We start from the raw sequence: 18035 nt of genomic DNA, 5'->3' as shown, positions 1-18035 counted from the left end.
AAAAATCTTTGTTTCCTTGGTGCTTGATGGTGATCCTTACTCATCCCAGGAGACTTTCTAAGTGGTTGGTTTGTCAGCCTGCTGTACACAGTCTTCATTCTTTTTTAAGCGGTGAGGAGTGCATTTTAAAATAACCAGAACAAGGAAGGGTACATTTTATCTTGCTCTTTTCTTGAAGTCATGTGTTCTCCCCTTTCAAATACTTATTTAAGAAGAAAGCCAGGCTTTTCATCAATTAGGGTTTTGAATCTACTTTCAATATTGTCAGCTCCAAATGAAAAGTCAATTTCAGGCTGCAGGCAGCTCATGTGTCAAGGACAATTCTTTTCCTCAGATGGATTAAATGTGATCTTGGGTGTAACGCTGTCATAGCTTATCAGGGCACATGCAGCAGATTCCGGCAGGTCTCGTGTAGGTAGAGAATATTGTATTTCAAGCAAACCAACACAACTTATCCTTGCTTATGTGACAGGAGATTAGCAGTGACTTGGCTAAGTGACTTGGTTGATGCTGTTTGAGACAGAGATTGCTTTTTAGCTCTATGTTCTTGTTAAATGTTTCAACAACCTTTGTATATGCCAGAGGATGCTGGGGGGGGGGTTTACAAACGGGGAAGTTCTTAAGTAGATTTCCAAACTTGATCGAAAAAAATTTCTGTTGGGTTGCATCCAACCAAATCCTGCTCATAGTAAACCTATTGAAAATAATTGGCCCAAGTTACTCACGTCCATTAATTTAAATAGTTCTGTACCGAATAACAACCTGCTGTCCTGATTTGGTTTTTCTTTCTAGATAGCCCAGTTATGGATACTGGGTCTCTTGGAATGAAGTGTAGACAAAAGCATTGAATTTTGGAAATTTGGTTAGTTTGTTTCATCTTCAATGACTCAAGGCACAACTTTTCCTCCTTGCAGGAAGAGATCTGTGTAAGGCCTAGTAGACTCCTCTTCCATTTCTGTTCATCCCTAGCTGGACTTTGGAGCATGTATGCATTCATACAAATCCAATGGATTCAAATTCTTTAGCTGTGATTCCTGCATTGCAAGAGGTTGGACTAGTTGACGCTTGGGGTCCCTTCCAACCCTGCATTTCTGTGATTCTTGTGCTGTAGCAACCTGCTTATTGCAGGAATGAGGGTACCCATGCATGCATGCTTCACTTGCCCAGTCTTGCTAGTTACATGAATGTGATGAAATGCAAGAAAATGTGTCAACATCCCGGGCTCTGAATTGGCCAGTGCACTGCACTATGTGCCCATGCACAGACCAAAGGCCAGCAAGGGAGAGAAATAAGAGGACTTCATTAGGCCCTTCCCACTCAGAATGTTTTGACATTCAAATAAGCTAAGGACTTCAAGTTTTAGTTTTAAGAATTTTGCAAAATTTTGTTACAGTTTGCCACAGCTGCTCTTGCAGAATCTCAATCTGCTTAAAGGGCCTTTAAACATCCAGAAACAAGAGTTACTATTGTACTGTGAAATGGTTAGTTCCCACTCTGAACCCAGTAGGCAGATTGGATTAGAATTTAATAACTCTGACCTCCAGATGTAAAACTGCCCTCCTGATAATTCCTTGTGCAAGAAGCTGTGTTCAGCTGAAGTTTGAAATTTGGCACCCTTACTCTTTTAAATACTGTACAGGAATAAGTTATAATTAACCTACTCTGTATTAATATCCAGATTGCATTTTAACAGGCTTTCTGTTGAAAACATCAAGAGATTAAATAATAATAATCCAATTCCAATAGCACCAAAAAATCTGGTTCTTTTAAATACATTATCTGTCCTGAAAAGCACTTAATCATATTAACCTTTCTAAAAGATGATTTATTAATTAAATTGTAAGACCAAGATAAGAATTTCTGCATAATAGAAAATTGTTCTAGTGTTCTCCTGTAGGTCACGTCAACTAGATAATTTGTTCTGTGGGGTGGGGGGACCCCCCTGCCACCTACAAATTTATGCAACAATGACAAGAATAATATAATTCTTTACACATGAAAGACTTGACTCCCCTTAAATGCTTGGCTCCTGCTGTTCATGATGGGTGAAAGGGGAAATGGCATTTTTATTTCACACTTTCAAGAGTGGCTATTGCTGTGACTCATTTCATTCATCGTGTCAGACCTTGGCTTGAGCTGATTAGGGTTCAGATAAAACCCACTCTGTGGCTGGAGCTTTCAAAAGTACAACGAGGAAGCCACGGATTAGAGTTGCTTGCATGGTCTGTCCTTTCAGCTTCATAAATTAATCCCTTTCTCCATAGTCCAGGGGCTTCTGTAATGATGCCTGTGACTGTTTGTTCAGACATTGTGCCAAACCATACAAATTGCAAACACTGTTTTTTAAATCCACATCAAACCACAGCATCTGATTCTTCCATAACCATGGTTAAGCAGGATGTCTGAATTGAGCCTAAGTTGAAAGTGGCAGCCTGGATGCCAGACACGATAGTGGTACAGTGCAGAGCTTGTAGACCACCTGACAGTTTTGTATGTGCTGGCACAACACTGTAACTTTCATATAACTGGTGTGTGTGTGTGTGTGTGTGTGTGTGTGTGTGTATAAAATCCATATCTGTCACACTCCAAGAGCTCATTCCCAGAAATTTCAGCTTCTCACCAAAATACTTACAAGCACCAACAGGGTTTCTGGTGCAGCACAGTCCAAACAAACCAAGGCCAAACACAGGGAATCCAGAAGCAAGGCCAAGGAAAAAAAAGATCCAAGGTCAATATCTCAAGGTAGTCTACACAGTGCAATTCAACCAGGAGGTGTAACTAGATTTGGGTACCAGGAGCCAGAGACTGGAAGGTTCAAGAAGGAAGCCTTATATACTTGGGCATCCTAAACCACACCCTAACCACAGCTGATGGCCCTGAAGGAGTATCATGGATTACTTATTCATGAGTAACCTGCAGACTCCTGTAGATGCTTGTTGTGCTGTTGCAGGGATCTAAACCTTGTGGTGCTGTTGTGGACTGGGATGTGGCTCCACCCCCTCATTTGATGTCATGAGGCTCTTTTTCAGGTGTTAACCCAGAGGGCCCCTCAAGGGGATCTTCAGCATTGGAATTATGGGTCCCTGCCTGTTTCTCAGTGGTGTCAAGTTCACCCTCTGAGGCCTTCATGCCTAGCACAATGTCATGGCTAGGCATGACAGTATTCAACATAATGCAAATAAAACTTGTTTCAAAATCGCATTTAAATATACTTTTTGGTAACTATGGTGGGAGTTGAAGATGCTAAGATGTAGTAGAAGAGGCAGTATATGGCATGTTATTGGAGGTTTAAATGTAGAACGGTAAACTTCATGTTTGGTGTAGGGAGCATTGCATTGATGTTAAGCAGTACGTAGGGAACCTTTGTGGACCTCCAATATTTGCTGGACTTCATTGCCCATCAGCCCCAGCCAGTGTGATCAGCTATCAAAGATTATGGGAGTTGTGGTCCAATCACATATGGAAAGCCACAGCTTCCACAAGGCCTGCTTTTAAGGCTGTAAGGCCACACATACATACTTTGGAAGAAATCTCACTGAGCTTCTCCTTAGTTTTTAGTCTTCATCTGCAAGTTTAGGAGTTTTTATATGCTGCAGTTGGATTAGACGAAATACTGAAAGCACATCGCTGTGGAGTTTCAAATCGGTGCGCAGGGTCGCCTCTGTAGCATTAACATTCTGTTCATGTCCAAAACCAAGCCATATTAGGGACACCTTGTGCATTACCGGTACTTAACTTGATTAAAGTCCTGGTTGGCTGCTATAATCTACACAAAAACTGAGCAATAGGGCATATCTTGTCCTGCTATCTGTGACTGACTGTCTAGGTTTGCAGCAGCAACGGGGAACCAGGCCTCTCTGTCAGTTGGAGCTATTCCCCCCTCACTGGCCCTGCTTTGCATCCCGAGTGCTTTTGCCTGGTTGGAATGTGTCCTTCAACTCCAATAATAAGCTCTTTCTTGGCAGGAAAGAGGACAGAGAGCGGGGTAAATGTGTGTAGAAAATAGTCCATGAGACAAAGGTAGCATTTGCATTCATTGTTCTGCCCACTTTTGCCACTGGCCCCATCCACCACTGGCCACTAGCATGTGGCCCTCAGAAGGGAATGTGGCCTTGGTTTAAATGAATGATGTAGGACCTCAGCAAACATAACATGTAACAACATTCCACTAGTTGAGCAGATATTTGAGAGGGCATGTGAAGGGTCATCTTTCCCATGGGTTTCTGGGGGGCATTCCTGCAGCTGGAGGGATGTGAGGAGGGAGACCTACTGCGTCTCCTTTTCTTGTGGCCAGAATCACAGGCCTGCTTCTTCCCTTGCCAAGCTTCAGGAATGCTCTCCATAGAGGTTCATGGTAAGAATTTCCATTTTTCTCACAAAGCTTGGGCCAGATTAGCATTGATGCATGGCTTCACACTACTAGTGTGAAAATTACTGCTGTTGGCATAATCTGGTCCCTCTTGAATGCTGGAAAAGGACACTCTGTAAACTACTTCAAAATGAATCATCTTTATTGTCAAACTGCTGCTTCATGGGGGCCTTTTCCTGGTGAACATAGTGTCCCCAAATGGAAGTATAGCATCAAAACATTACATTGTATCTAACGTAGATCCATTGAAATTAATGGAAATGGCTAATTTGGGTTGAATGTGTAGGATTTAGCTGGGTACAATCTGTTACACTTTTAAATTAAGTAGAATTTTTCTTGATATATTCTTCACCTTGCTTTTCTCTCCCTGTCTTAGTTAACAAGCACAAACCGTGGATTGAAACAACTTACCATGGCATAGTTACAGAAAACGACAACACAGTACTGTTGGATCCCCCATTAATAGCACTGGATAAGGATGCACCTCTCCGTTTTGCAGGTACGGGCATCTTGGTATTTTATGTTAACTGTTGCGTGTCTTTTGAAAGTGTGAGAAATTTGTCCAGAAATAATTCATGTAAGGTGGCAATGCACTCATTAGATTAAAGTCTAATGTGCTGTTATGCCAAACCAATGATTGCAAATGATGAGACAGAGCTGAGGAGATAACCAATACAGTCTTCGACAAGGACAAGTACAAAAATCCACACCCAGGAATGAGGGAAAACACAAGGTTGTATCTGACTTAAGTTGTACTCAGAGTAGACACACTGAAAGCAACAGACCCAAATTAGACTGTTAAATTCAGTGGGGCTACTTTGAGTAGAACTAGCATTGGATACAAACCAGAGTTTGCCTGTGCAAGGCAGGGCAACCTGGTTAATAAGTAGCACTTCTGAGGAGAACATCTAAACTAGATTTGAGACAGTTATGTCTATGGTCTACTGCAGAAGTGTTGGATTTAATAGATTCAGGATTGCATTAATTGAAATGAAAGATTGATGAAATAATACGACTTCTGTTCTCTGGGTGCATGTTTCATAATAGTTCCACTTTATTTAGACAAGATTTAACATGTACCGATAGCTAAAATTACAGGAGGCTTCTGGCATTTTGAAGACCTAACAGGTCTATTATGGCATAAGCTTTTCTCAGTGTCTGATGTCGCCTCTGTTCCATGACGACTTATGCCAGAATAAAACCCTTTAATCTTTAAAGGTGCCACAGGGTTCTGTGCTGTTTTGGATGTGATATCCAGTGATCATTTGTTAACAAGTCAGGGTCTGTGCCAGTGAAGTCTGTTGCAGCTAAAGCAACAAATGTGGTTACCCTTCTGGAACTGTGCAGCTACTTCCAGTGTGCTAATGCAAGAAGAAGCACAACAATCTTGCCTAGAGAGGGCTCACACTAATTGTGCAAAGAGGAGCAGTGCTAGAAATTAGCCAGCCGTGTTTTATGACTGGAGTGGGTCCGATTGCAACCATGTGGAGATCTCTGGGTGCCAGGTTGGCAATTGACATCTCCATCTGCCTGACCCCTCCAGCTTTCTTTAAGCAGGTAAGCAGAAGAGTGTATTTATTGCATTTACACCCCACCTTTTCCTCCAAGGAGTACATGGCTCACCCCCTCCTCAGTTAATCCCTACAATGACCCTGTGAGGTAGGTTAAGGGGCTGTGACTGGTCCAAGGTCACCCAGTGAGCTTCATGACTGAGTGGGGATTTGAACCCTGATCTCCTAGGTCCTAGTGTGACACTCTTAACCATTCTACCACACTGGCTTTCTAGAGTACTTCTGCTGTGGAGGAACTGTGTAAATTAAAGAATTTCTTCCAGTAGCACCTTAGAGACCAACTAAGTTTGTCATTGGTATGAGCTTTCGTGTGCATGCACACTTCTTCAGATAATCTTAATGTAAATTAAGTAGGTAAACATATATGTACATGGAAAAAGCAAAATGTCACCTAGAGAAGGATCTGAAATATTTTCCTTAAAGCTTGGATTTGTTTTTATTCTGTATTGTTTGGTTTGATGTGTTGTAAACCACTGATATATTTTTTTCTTGCAATATAAAGCCGTATAGAAATGAAATTAATAATAACAACAACAAACATCACACTTGGTGTGGTGATGCCAAATACAGTGGTACCTCGCAAGACGAATTTAATTCGTTCCGCAAGTCAATTCGTTTTGCGAAAAATTCGTCTTGCAAATTGTGGTTTCCCATAGGAATGCATTGAAATTTCTTTTTTTGCCCATAGGAACACATTAATTAAATTTCAGTGCATTCCTATGGGAAACCGCGATTCGCAAGACAATTTTTCACAAAACGAATTCGTCTTGTGAGTCACCATCAGATCGCAAGACGCATTCGTCTTGCGAAAAATTAGTCTTGCAGGGCATTCGTCTTGCGAGGTACCACTGTATACCATTGTGGTGACTGTAACCCAGGCTTAAGGTGCCATTTGGCGATTAGCTTATATATTGGTGAGATTCTAACCCTGGAGACAAGAACATTCCCCATAATTGCTGTGGGAACTTGAAAAGCATTTTGACAATGGATGAAGCAGCTGTTGGGAGTTCTTTTTGAAAAAAGCTGGACACGCATCATTATGTACAGGGAAGGGGGCTGTACTGTGTTGGGGTTAAGCAGCTGGACTGGATAACTACCAAAAATGTGCAAGACCTCCTTCTTCCCAAAAGACGCTCTTGGGTGTTAAGATTAGCAGAGGGGGCCCTCTTGGTAATTCCACTGCCCTTAGAAATTTGGGGTAGATGCCCAGGAGAGGGCATTCCCTGTGGCAGCTCTGAGGGGCATCTAGCACCATTATATAAAAAGGTAAAGGGACCCCTGACCATTAGGTCCAGTTATGACCGACTTTGGGGTTGTGGCGCTCATCTTCTCTATTGGCCGAGGGAGCCAGCGTACAGCTTCCAGGTCATGCGGCCAGCATGACTAAGCTGCTTCTGGTGAACCAGAGCAGCACATGGAAACGCCATTTACCTTCCCGCTGGAGCGGTACCTATTTATCTACTTGCACTTGACGTGCTTTCGAACTGCTAGGTTGGCAGGAGCAGGGACCAAGCAACGGGAGCTCATCCCGTTGTGGGGATTCGAACCGCCGACCTTCTGATCAGCAAGCCCTAGGCTCTGTAGTTTAACCCACAGTGCCACCCGCGTCCCTAGCACCATTATATAATTTCTGTCAAATGCTGAAGACGCACCTCTTTACCCTGGACACCTGAGATACATACATTTACAAGACCCACTCAATTCCCTTGACTAATTTGTTTTAAACTGTTTTTAATACTGAATTTTAAATTGTTGTAGCCTGCCCTGGGACCTCATGGTAAAGGGCAACTAAGAAATCGAACAGTTCCAACCTGTGGACAATTTCTTCTGCTACTACTTTGTTTTGCTAGGTTGTTACCATCATCAGCAACTTGCTTTAAAGTCTACTTCAGTCAATAAAGGGATTAAAAAACACATCCCACAGGTTGCCCCTTGATTGATCAGGCATAAGGAGATTATGTGCAGGAGACCATTTGGTGTCAAGTCTATTCCTTGCTATTAACATAAGCTTTTAATTAGTGGTTTGTCTGAATAAACCGTTTGCTAAGTAAAATCTTTTACAGGACCAAGTCCCTGATTGGGAAACCAATCTGGCAATATTCACAACCAGACAAAACGTTAAGATAGCAAGTTCATTGCGTTTATTATGTCTATATTTCATTCTGACCTGTACAAACCTGCCACACTTTGGTTTTCAAACACACACACCAGTCTGTTCTATTGAGAACATTGGCTTTATTGTGGAGCTTAAAGGGGGGGTTGTTTTGATTACTTTGTTCAGCTTCAGGAACAGTTTGTAGTCCAATTTTCATTATTGTTTCAATGTTTGCTACGCTGCTTGCTTCAGAAGGAGAGCTAAGGGTTAGGCATAGCTGCCCTGCCCAAGACCATTTTATCTGTAGCTAGAAATAACTAAATCTGAGATCTTAGGCAGATAAATCATGTCTTTACTGTAGCTTAGCAGTAGAGCACCTGCTTTGCATGTAGAAGGTCCCAGGTTCAATCTCTGGCATCTCCAGGTAGGGCTGGGAGAGAACCCAGTCTGAAACTCAAGAGAACCGTTGCCAGTCATTGTGTACAATGCTGAGCTAGGTGAATTAGTGGGTCTGACTCAGTATAAGGCAGCTTCCTTTGTTCCTAGGACATGAGGATGTAAGACAAGCCTGCTGGACCAGACTAGTGGACTATCTAGTCCATCATCCTGTACTTATAGTGGCCAATGAGATGCCTGTGGGAAGCCTGCAAGCTGAATATGCATGCAGCAAGCAGTAGCACTATCCACTTGGGGTTCCCAGCAACTGGTATTCTGGGGCATGATTCTCCTGCATAATGCACTGGACTGGACCTAATGGTCAGGGGTCCCTTTACCTTTACCTTTTTACTGAGTATATAAGGGGTACAGTGATCTCTCAAATAAACTTGGATGTTGTTGGACTCCAACTCCCATCAGCCCCAGCCAGCATGGCCCAGTGATCAGGGATAATAGGAGTTGTAGTCAAGGAACATCTCAAAGCCCACATGTTCCTCTACCCTTATCCTACAGTAAAAAAACCCACAAAACCCCCCAAATGCTCCCACAGGTGCCGTGAACATAAGAAGAACCCTGTAGCTCTGGGTCAGACCAAAGTCCCATCTAGTCCAGTGTCCTTTTCTCACAGTGGCCATGCATAAGAAGTCCAAAAGCAGGACTTGACCGCAACAGCACTCTCCTCACTTGCAATTCTCAGCAACCGTAATGAGATCAGCCGGTCTCTTCTGTCTCAAAACAGAGAGAGAGATAAAAACTCTGGAATTAAACAGAAGCTTTAATATAGTGTGTGCACATAGCTTGCTTACTTCCAAGAAGAATTACTTTGGGTTGTGTCCCATTTAAATGAATGGACCTAAAGTTCATCATGTCCATTAAATTCATTGGATCTGCTCTTGAGTAGGACTACCATTGGCTTCCCCCCCAGCTGATTCTCCACACCGTCCTATATTAATAATGGTGTGTTAAAAGTAGGAATTTGCCATTGTGCATGATTTAAGTCTCCATTTTAAGGGAAGTGCTTGCGTACAGGATATAAAAGTCCTCATGCAGCATGTCTAAGCATTGTGGATTCATCTTTTTAAAAAATAACCCACAAAATTTAAGCTTCTATCAGTATTCCTTCCTCTCTCCCCACTTGCAATTTACAGGAAGCTCATGTTCCGGTGAGTGATTGCTGATGTCTGCGTCTCTCCTGGTTGTGCTGCCAGTCCTTGTTTGTTTAGAGCAGTGAGCGGTGCTGCCATCCTGGCTGCAGCTGGCGAAATGTGTAGTATGGGAGTTTAATTGATAGGCAAAGAGGGGAAGCAAACAGCCGTGCTTGAGTGAGTGATCAGAGAGGGGCGTTGGCCTTGTCAGTTCCAATTAACAGATAGGAATGGATAAATTCCTGTAACTAGGTTTGCTGGCTAATTTGTAAATTGATAATATTGGGCTTAGGGCAGGGCAGGGAGAGCTTTTGACATCACTCAAGCAGGAATGTTAGGAGGAATCTGCCTTGGTATAAAGGTTTGATATACGTGTTTTTTTTTATATATTGTGGCATTTTATGTATTGTAATTTTGCTGTTATTTTCATTGATTATAATTTAATAAAAGATTCATTGCAATTGTTGAGAGTGAATTTCTGTTTGATACTATTTGCTGATATTTTGAGAGTGAACTTTATAGTGCACAGTACTGTTATATTCTAATGGATTATTGAATATTACTTGGTATAAGTCATTTATTTTAAGTAATATACTGTATTTTATTATGGCTTATTCCTATTGAATTGCAGTGCTATAATATGTGTGATCTTTGTTGTATGTTTTGTTATTTCTTCAGCTGGTAAACCGCCTTGTAAACCTAGAAAGGTGGTATACAAATTAAAAGTGAAATGAAAATTAAATGAAACATAAACTTTATGGCTTCAAATTGGGTTTTTCTTTCTAGCTGTTATTTGTTTTCAGTGAATTTCCATCTGTGTACGGATGATGTTGGAGTGCAGACGGAACAGACCAGTGTTTGAAGACTAGACAGTTATTTGTGTCCACCCTAGAACCTTGGAACTGTCACGTTTAGGATAGATAGGTGTGGGGCTGTCCTTTGCCACTACTAAACAGTGGGGGGTGGTCCATTAAGGTGAATATGGCACTGCCCTCAGCCAGCCCCTGCCTGTCTTCTTGCTTACAATCAGCCTAGGGATTGGTTCTGCCTGTCAGCTTCCTCTACCTTAGCCTCAGTGTTGCCCTTTGGTAGAATTCAGCAGAGAAGAGGATGGGGGGAAATCTAGAATTACTTGCCGTTGCCTGGCTGCTTTCCAGCCTACCAGTCCCGGTGGGTGCCACTGTTGAGCAGACAAATAATGGTCAGCAAGCTTCCTTGAAGGGCATCTTTTCTATCTCTGAAGGTAGAAAGAACTATAGTGTAGAATGACGCTACCATAGGGGGGGTATCAGTTGCAAGAGAAGGTTCCAGGTCCAGCCTCCACAGCATCTCCAATTCATTGGATCAGGTCAATTAGAGTGGATAATAAGGGACCAGATTGGCCAGTAGTCTTATCTGGTATTAAGTACCTTTGTTTGAGTGGGAAGGCACCACAGAGATTCAAAACTAGAGCACTCTCTGGAAGACCTTTGCTGTAAGTGCATTGCTTGAGGTCACATCACTTCCAATTATGTGTACCTGTGAGGAATACACCTGCATGACTGCAGTTCATCAAAAGTGTAACTGTTTCTATTGGAGGGCACAGTTCATTGGTTGGAGAACCCATAATCTGCTCCAGTCTTGACCTTCCACTTTTCTTGATTGTAGGTAAATCCAATGCTGAGTGCTGTATTTCAGCATTGTTTTAAGAAGCTGTATTTTCTGGTTCCCTGGTTGTTGTTTTTAAGCTGTGCAACTGTGCAACTGACTGTGCAACTCTGGCAGAAACATTATACCCATTAATTGTGCCCTGAAAATCTGGAGCACATATTGAAACTGTGACCTCTTGTCTGTTCAATTATTAGAATATGCAGAACAGGCCCCAAAACACTCCTTTTGGCCATATTATGGGTGTTGTTTTTTAAGACTCCCTAATGTGTTCAGAAATGTTTGTTTGAGTGAAATTCCTGGCCTTTCTGTAGAACAGCGAGTGGCCAAATGAGTGCCACACTTCAAAGCCCAATTAGTGACATGCTTGGAATTTGTCTGAATAAATGCTTGTTTCTGTCCTCCCTCTCCCCAGGGTCAATGTAGAACAGGGTTGGAATTCAACTCAGTTACCCTAATTCAAAGAGCTATTTCTACTTCAAATACTCCAGGCCCTAAATTTCAAATATTTGCCTGTTAATTTTGTTTTGCTCATGTGCTTCACATGAAAGTGATAATCGGTCAATATGGGGGGTGGGAGAAGGTTTCTCAGTGCTTGAGTACTGGTCTTAATGCCACTGCAGTCAATGTTTGGGGAATCGAGGAGTGTTCCTGGATAGATTAGTTCTGACAGAGGGATGCCAAGAAGTGTGATGCTCGAATCGCCTCATGGCAAAGGTTGGCATTGACTGGCATTGACAAAGGAGTTTAAGAGACCAATTAAAGTGGCCAAGAGCTGTGCAGACTTTTTATTTTCAAAAGGCAACTGTGTCACATCAACACACTTCTTTCTTGTCTGTCTCCCCCTCCTTCTCCTCCTCCGCTTCGCTGTTGGGCTTCTTGCCATCATGCCCTCCTGCAGCCATAGACTAGGCTCTTAATGTTTTCATGGGAATGTTTGCTTCAAGAAAAGCATAGTGTTTTTGAAGAAAAAGCAACAGAGTGTATTGTGGCACCTTTTTAAAGGCGTAACAAAATTTTATTATGACATAATTTTTTCATTGGACTAGTACAGGAGAAAATCATTAAGGTGGGAGTTGAGCAGCAAGGAGATGTAAAAATTGCAACCAGCAATCAATAAGAGCTTTAAATGTAAGTTAAATAGGCAAATCCATTACAGTAGCAGATTGGTGATAATACGATCATCTCACCAGTGCTGAGTAAATTAACATCTTTAGTAGAGCAGGAAACTATTCACAAGCAGTTATTGATAAGGAAGAATACAATGTGAAATAGCTGAACCCCTGTGAGTTAAATTGAGATAACTGCTTGAGTAGCTTACCAATGCCAAATATATGTGCTGTCTAGTACTGTTTCTTTCTGGTGATAATGCAGTCCTCTCTGCAATGCTCAATAAAATGTCACCAGTCTGCTGCTGTAAAAAGCGCCAATTTCATGGCTAGTCGTGAAAGTTTATGCCATAACACAGCTTGTCCTTAAGATAGCAAAAGACAGTTGATTTTTGCTGCAAGAAGCTACGGCAGCTACCATTCCCTGTGGAAATTGTTTATGAAACTCATTCCTGTGCCAGAACTATTGGTACTCTAGCATTTTCATGAGCTTTTTGTATTTAGCCCTCTGGGTGGGGAACTTGTCTGAAGTCTACTTGCAGGGGCGGAACAAGAGGTTTTGTACCCTCATTGACCCATTGACTTCCCAAATACACTGTCTTGAGTTCCTTTCCCAGGAGGGTAATATTTGCTGTGCCTGGCCAATGAGGGCAGAATAATTGGGTAGGTCTGCATTGAAAATCAAGAAATGCTGTTCCCATGGCATTCTTTCAGTCCTGTTGGATAGGAAGGAAGGCCGTACTTCATATTCACACCTTTTCAGAAGTGAAATGTTTGGGAACACGAGTAGGGTCTTTTCTGCTATGGCCCCCACCATTTGACCTTGCCTAAGAAGGTCTGCATGACCCACACTCTTGTTCTCCTTCTGCTAATAGATGAAGCATGGGACCTGCTGGTAAAGAGTAGGAAATATAATAAATTATTATTAATAAAAGTAATACTAGTAATAATAATAATAATATAATGATGTATAATTACACGCAGGAGCATTCTCTTAACTGCTATTCAAGAAAACACTTTCTGTTTGTGTGACTTAAAAAAAAGTCATGTGTTTCGGCATTGATTTGGGTCCAGTTAATTTTAACAGGACATTCCTATTTCATGTGTTTCTTTTGAGAGTCATTTTTATTGGAAGAGGTAGTTGTAGTGCCTGGTGCAGGCATCCATTTAGAAGTAGCATGTCACCTTTCAAGGCTTTTCCACATTTACTGGTAACAGGCACAGCATATAATGGCTGTTACAAGATGGCATAATGGCTGCCAACCTGGATGGCTTTAAGATAGACTCATGGGACATCAGTGGTTGCTAGCCACAGTGTGCCTCTAAATCAGGCACCCCCAAACTTCGGCCCTCCAGATGTTTTGGACTACAATTCCCATCATCCCTGACCACTGGTCCTGTTAGCTAGGGATCATGGAAGTTGTAGGCCAAAACATCTGGAGGGCCGCAGTTTGGGGATGCCTGCTCTAAATACTAGTTGCTGAGATTCACAAGTGAGGAAAGCTGCTCTTGTGCTCAGGTCCTGCTTGCAGGCTTCCCAGTGGGGCATCTGTTATGCCACTGTGAAAACAGGATGCTGGACCAGATGAGCCTTTACGTGATCCAGCAGGGTTTACTGATGCTGTACAGAATTCTGAAGTAACACAATTCCTGCAGGGTTGGGCTAATGATTAAAGTTGTGTTTTTCAGAAAGCTTACACTGTTGCAATAAAATACATGTCTGCCTTACTGCCTCAGATACTCTGGGGTTTTGAGCCTAAAACAAGATTATAGTTACTGAGGCGGCTTCTTAGTCATAAGAGATCTATCTGCCTGTTGATAAAACTCAGCCAGGGTACAGTACATAATTCCCTCTTCAGCTCTCTCCTCCAACTAGGTTACTCTGTAAGATACTTGCAAGTTGGTACCCACACAACCTTTAGATAACAGGCATGTATTACTTCTTAAAATGAGTGAACATTATTTAAAGTGAAGTGCATTGCTACTTCTGCTGCACAGACTCACTTGCATTTGGAAAGCAGAAGGCTGCAGTTAATGGGCTGCTGGAGCTGCGACAAGCACATGGGTACCGCTCATCTTTCCACAACCCTTTCTGGCAGCAGCACTTGCACAGCCTGGTGGCCAGAAGATGCAGGCAGCCATGCTTCAACATTCAGCAAATGCTTTGACAGCCCACTTTGCCCCCTGCTGAGCTTTCTCTGCAGCCTTGCCTTCCTAATGCTTGTTGGGGAAGACCTGGCACATTTGTTCCCCATAGTGTGGTTTTCTGCCCTGTAGCATAACAGACAGCAAGTGTCTGACTAGATAGACCAGGAGTGGGGAAGGTACATAACTCACAAGGGTAGAGCATCTGCTTTGCATGCAAAAGACCCAGGTTCAATTCTTTGGCTGGGAGAGACCTCTTCTTGAAATCCTGGAAAGATGCTGCCTGTTTGTAGACAACAGTGAGCCACAATAGATGAACCAACTCAGTATAAGGCAGCTTCCTTTGTTTCTATGAGGTTATGTTTCTAATAACTCCCATTTCCTCTGCCCTTCAAGCTTCTACCTACCAGTACCTACACATCTCCAGTTTTTCTTTCTTAGTCTGCTGATGTTGGATGCCCTGCCTTTGTACCTTCTCTGTGTCCCAGAATTGCTTTCAGAGTCCTCCATCTGCCCCTTGTGGGATTCCCACCCCCTTGTGGGATTCTTAATCCCAGGCAAACTGACAGCTTCAGCTTCCCTCACAGAAGTCTTAACAGCAGAATGTTTAGCACCTGGGCTGCTGCACATCCTGCACTGCCACATCAGCTCAACCAGTCAAGTGCTGAAGGCTTCACTGCTACAAGTGAATATGATATTGATACAATAGGCAATATACTGGGGTGGCTGTGGGACTTGGTCCTAGGTAAGTTGGCATAGGATGGCAGCCTTGAGCTCTTAAATATAGATATAGTTCAGAACAAGTATGTAAATTCCAAAGTACTGGAAGAAGGAAATGAGTGATGTTGAAAATGTGTTAACGTGAAATTGCATCTTTGGTGTCTCTGAACTTGAAAGAAAGGAGTAAGGTGAAGATCTGGTTCTGACCGTTTGATTCTGATTTTTTTTAAAAAAGAGAAATGTTCGAAGGTTTTCTGTGTAAATGTCTACATCTTTGACCTTTTCCTTATTTGCTCCCTTTTCAGTCTTTCTTGTATTACTGACTTGGGTTTATCTTTTCTCCCTTTAGAGAGTTTTGAGGTGACAGTCACCAAAGAAGGTGATAAAGGGTTCTTTCTATCCCCCTTTTATGAATATTAACCCACTAACTTTGGTTATGAAATGGGGAATCAGCACTTAAACAGAAGATCCTGTCATGCTCTTTGACCCCATTTTATTATCCCAGTTTTTTCCTCCCCGACCCCACCACCCTCAAAATATATTGATAGAAAAATGTTATGTTACCAACCCTTGGCTAGAAATATCGGTAAATCAGACATCCATTTGAACTGTGCAGTTTAATACTTAGGCTGTGTATAGTTCTGGTAAATGTGTTTTCTGAGTGTTTTCTCTAATAGTTTCCCTTTCTGAGGGTGTTCTAGTCATATATTGAAACAAGTAAAGTTATCCCAAAACTTTTGCCAACTGGAGCAACGAATTGTATACAGTACTGCATACCAGCAATTCATGGTATAGATTGTTGGTCACTTTGTATACAACTAAGCTGGATACAACTAAGCTGGACTTAGTTGTAGCCCATGCAGGTATAATATTCGTAATCTTGGAGATGGAGACACCCACAAACATGTTTATTCTTTCAGCCTCCCTTGCCTTCCAGCTTGCCTTCCCTTTTCAGAGCTAACCATGGTGCTTGGTTACATCTGTACTGAAGCAACAATGGTTAGTTTCAAAGTGGTATAACCACTGTAGGCTTGCACACTCTAGTTTGAAACTTAACTGTGCTTGTAGTATTAGTGGAGATGTAACTCTACTATGGATAGCTCTGAAAAGGAGAGAGAGATGGCAATTATGTGCAAGAAGGAAGCCGAGGGAAAAGAGTGTGTGAACAGGTGGGACATCCCAAATCTCACAACCGTAGGCACAACAGTAGAAATAGTTTGTCCTTGCACTGGGCCTATATCACTCTCTTCTGTTTATGTTATGGTTTAGAGCTGAACCACAAAGTAAGAGTATAGAGGACAGTTCCAAGTTAGTAGGTTGAAATGGATGCCTGAAAAAGTTGGTATTTCTACCTTTTCTCATTCAGTAGTTCATTCTGATTCCCTGACTTCTTTTTTTTTTAAAATGCCAGGTACATTGCACAGGAAGACTTTGTCCTTTTGATCAATTGACAGAATTCATGTTAATTGTGGTGCTGAATCTTCTATATACCTTGAAGCTTTTCTTTCCATCTTTCCCCCCGTTCCCTCTCCCAACTTTGTAACGGTGCATTATAACCTCCTGCTCTGGTCAAAATCCAGCAAAGCTGCCCAGCTATTTCCCAGTAGCTTGGCATAGAAGATCCCCCCCCCCCCGTGGCCTTGGCTGTTCGCTCCCCTAAGATCTCTTACTCTTTTGCCCTAGAGTGCATCTCAAGTACTCCTGTGAAATGCCTGTCTACATCTCTCTTTCTCTCTCTCTCTTTTTGTATTCCTGCATGAATGGATGCAAAGTAAATAAAAAAAAACCCAGTTGCTTGGAAAGCAAAATGTATGCCTTTTTATTTTTATTTTAAAAACAAACTTGCCGGAACTCACCCATCTTTAAAAGCACAGTTGCCTCTTTGCTTTGTCCACAGACCCTCACAAACCCTTGGCTGCACACACATACAATTGCATTTAAAAAGCAAAACAAAAGAAACCACCCCGCTGTGCATGCTCTGTTACCTGGAAATGCTAACTGGAGTTACTTTGAATCTCATAGGTGAGATTTGTGGGTTTAAAATCCACGGCCAAAATGTCCCTTTTGAAGCGGTGGTGGTGGATAAATCCACCGGGGAGGGGATGATCCGATCCAAAGAGAAACTGGACTGTGAGCTGCAGAAGGACTACACGTTCACCATCCAGGCCTATGATTGTGGGAAGGGCCCAGACGGAGCAAATATGAAGAAATCCCACAAGTAAGTACAGCGTGGGAGAGAGGGAGGTGGGAGGCTCTGATTTAGGCATCTCTCCCCCCCCCCCCCGGATGCGGTTTCTTCTTCTTTGTAGTCTGCCCTTGAATGAATGAATTAATACCGGCTGGCGACAGTGATAGATGCTCAATGGGTGGTCTTGGTACCAGAAGAGTTCCCAGCTGCACCCAGACCCTAAATTGCATTGATCTGCCCATACATTACCTTCTTGATTAAAAATCATTCTGCCACCTTCATAAGCTGCCAGTGCATTCAAGGCTGTTTGCAGTCGTAAACAATGCTTTGGTTTTTAATAATAAACGTGGGGTAGGAGGGAAAGAGGTAAATAAAGGTATGTTCAGTGGTAGAGTACCTGCTTTGCATGCAGAAGGTCCCGGGTTCAATCCCCAGCATCTCCTGATAGGGCTGAGGTAGAAACCCTAGAGAGCTGCTGCTAGTCAGTGTGGACTATACCAGGCTTCCTCAACCTCGGCCCTCCAGATGTTTTGAGACTAAAATTCCCATCATCCCTGACCACTGGTCCTGCTAGCTAGGGATCATGGGAGTTGTAGGCAAAAAACATCTGG

General features: G+C 42.5%; 1 protein-coding gene across 4 annotated transcripts in view; it reads left to right on the top strand.

The window, feature by feature from the left end:
- Positions 1-18035, top strand: part of CLSTN1 (calsyntenin 1) — a 64905-nt gene that overhangs the window by 16740 nt on the left and 30130 nt on the right. For 2 of the 4 annotated variants that reach the window (XM_035117899.2, XM_035117897.2), the window contains exons 2-4: positions 4746-4868; positions 15586-15615; positions 17259-17454. In XM_035117899.2, coding sequence (XP_034973790.2) covers positions 4746-4868; positions 15586-15615; positions 17259-17454 — 349 coding nt within the window. The remainder of the gene's footprint in view (positions 1-4745; positions 4869-15585; positions 15616-17258; positions 17455-18035) is intronic. The other 2 variants (XM_035117900.2, XM_035117898.2) reach the window with 1 other exon arrangement.

The sequence above is a fragment of the Zootoca vivipara genome, chromosome 6 (genome assembly GCF_963506605.1).
Source record: "Zootoca vivipara chromosome 6, rZooViv1.1, whole genome shotgun sequence".
NCBI lineage: Eukaryota > Metazoa > Chordata > Lepidosauria > Squamata > Lacertidae > Zootoca > Zootoca vivipara.
This window is presented reverse-complemented; position numbering and strand designations above follow the sequence as displayed.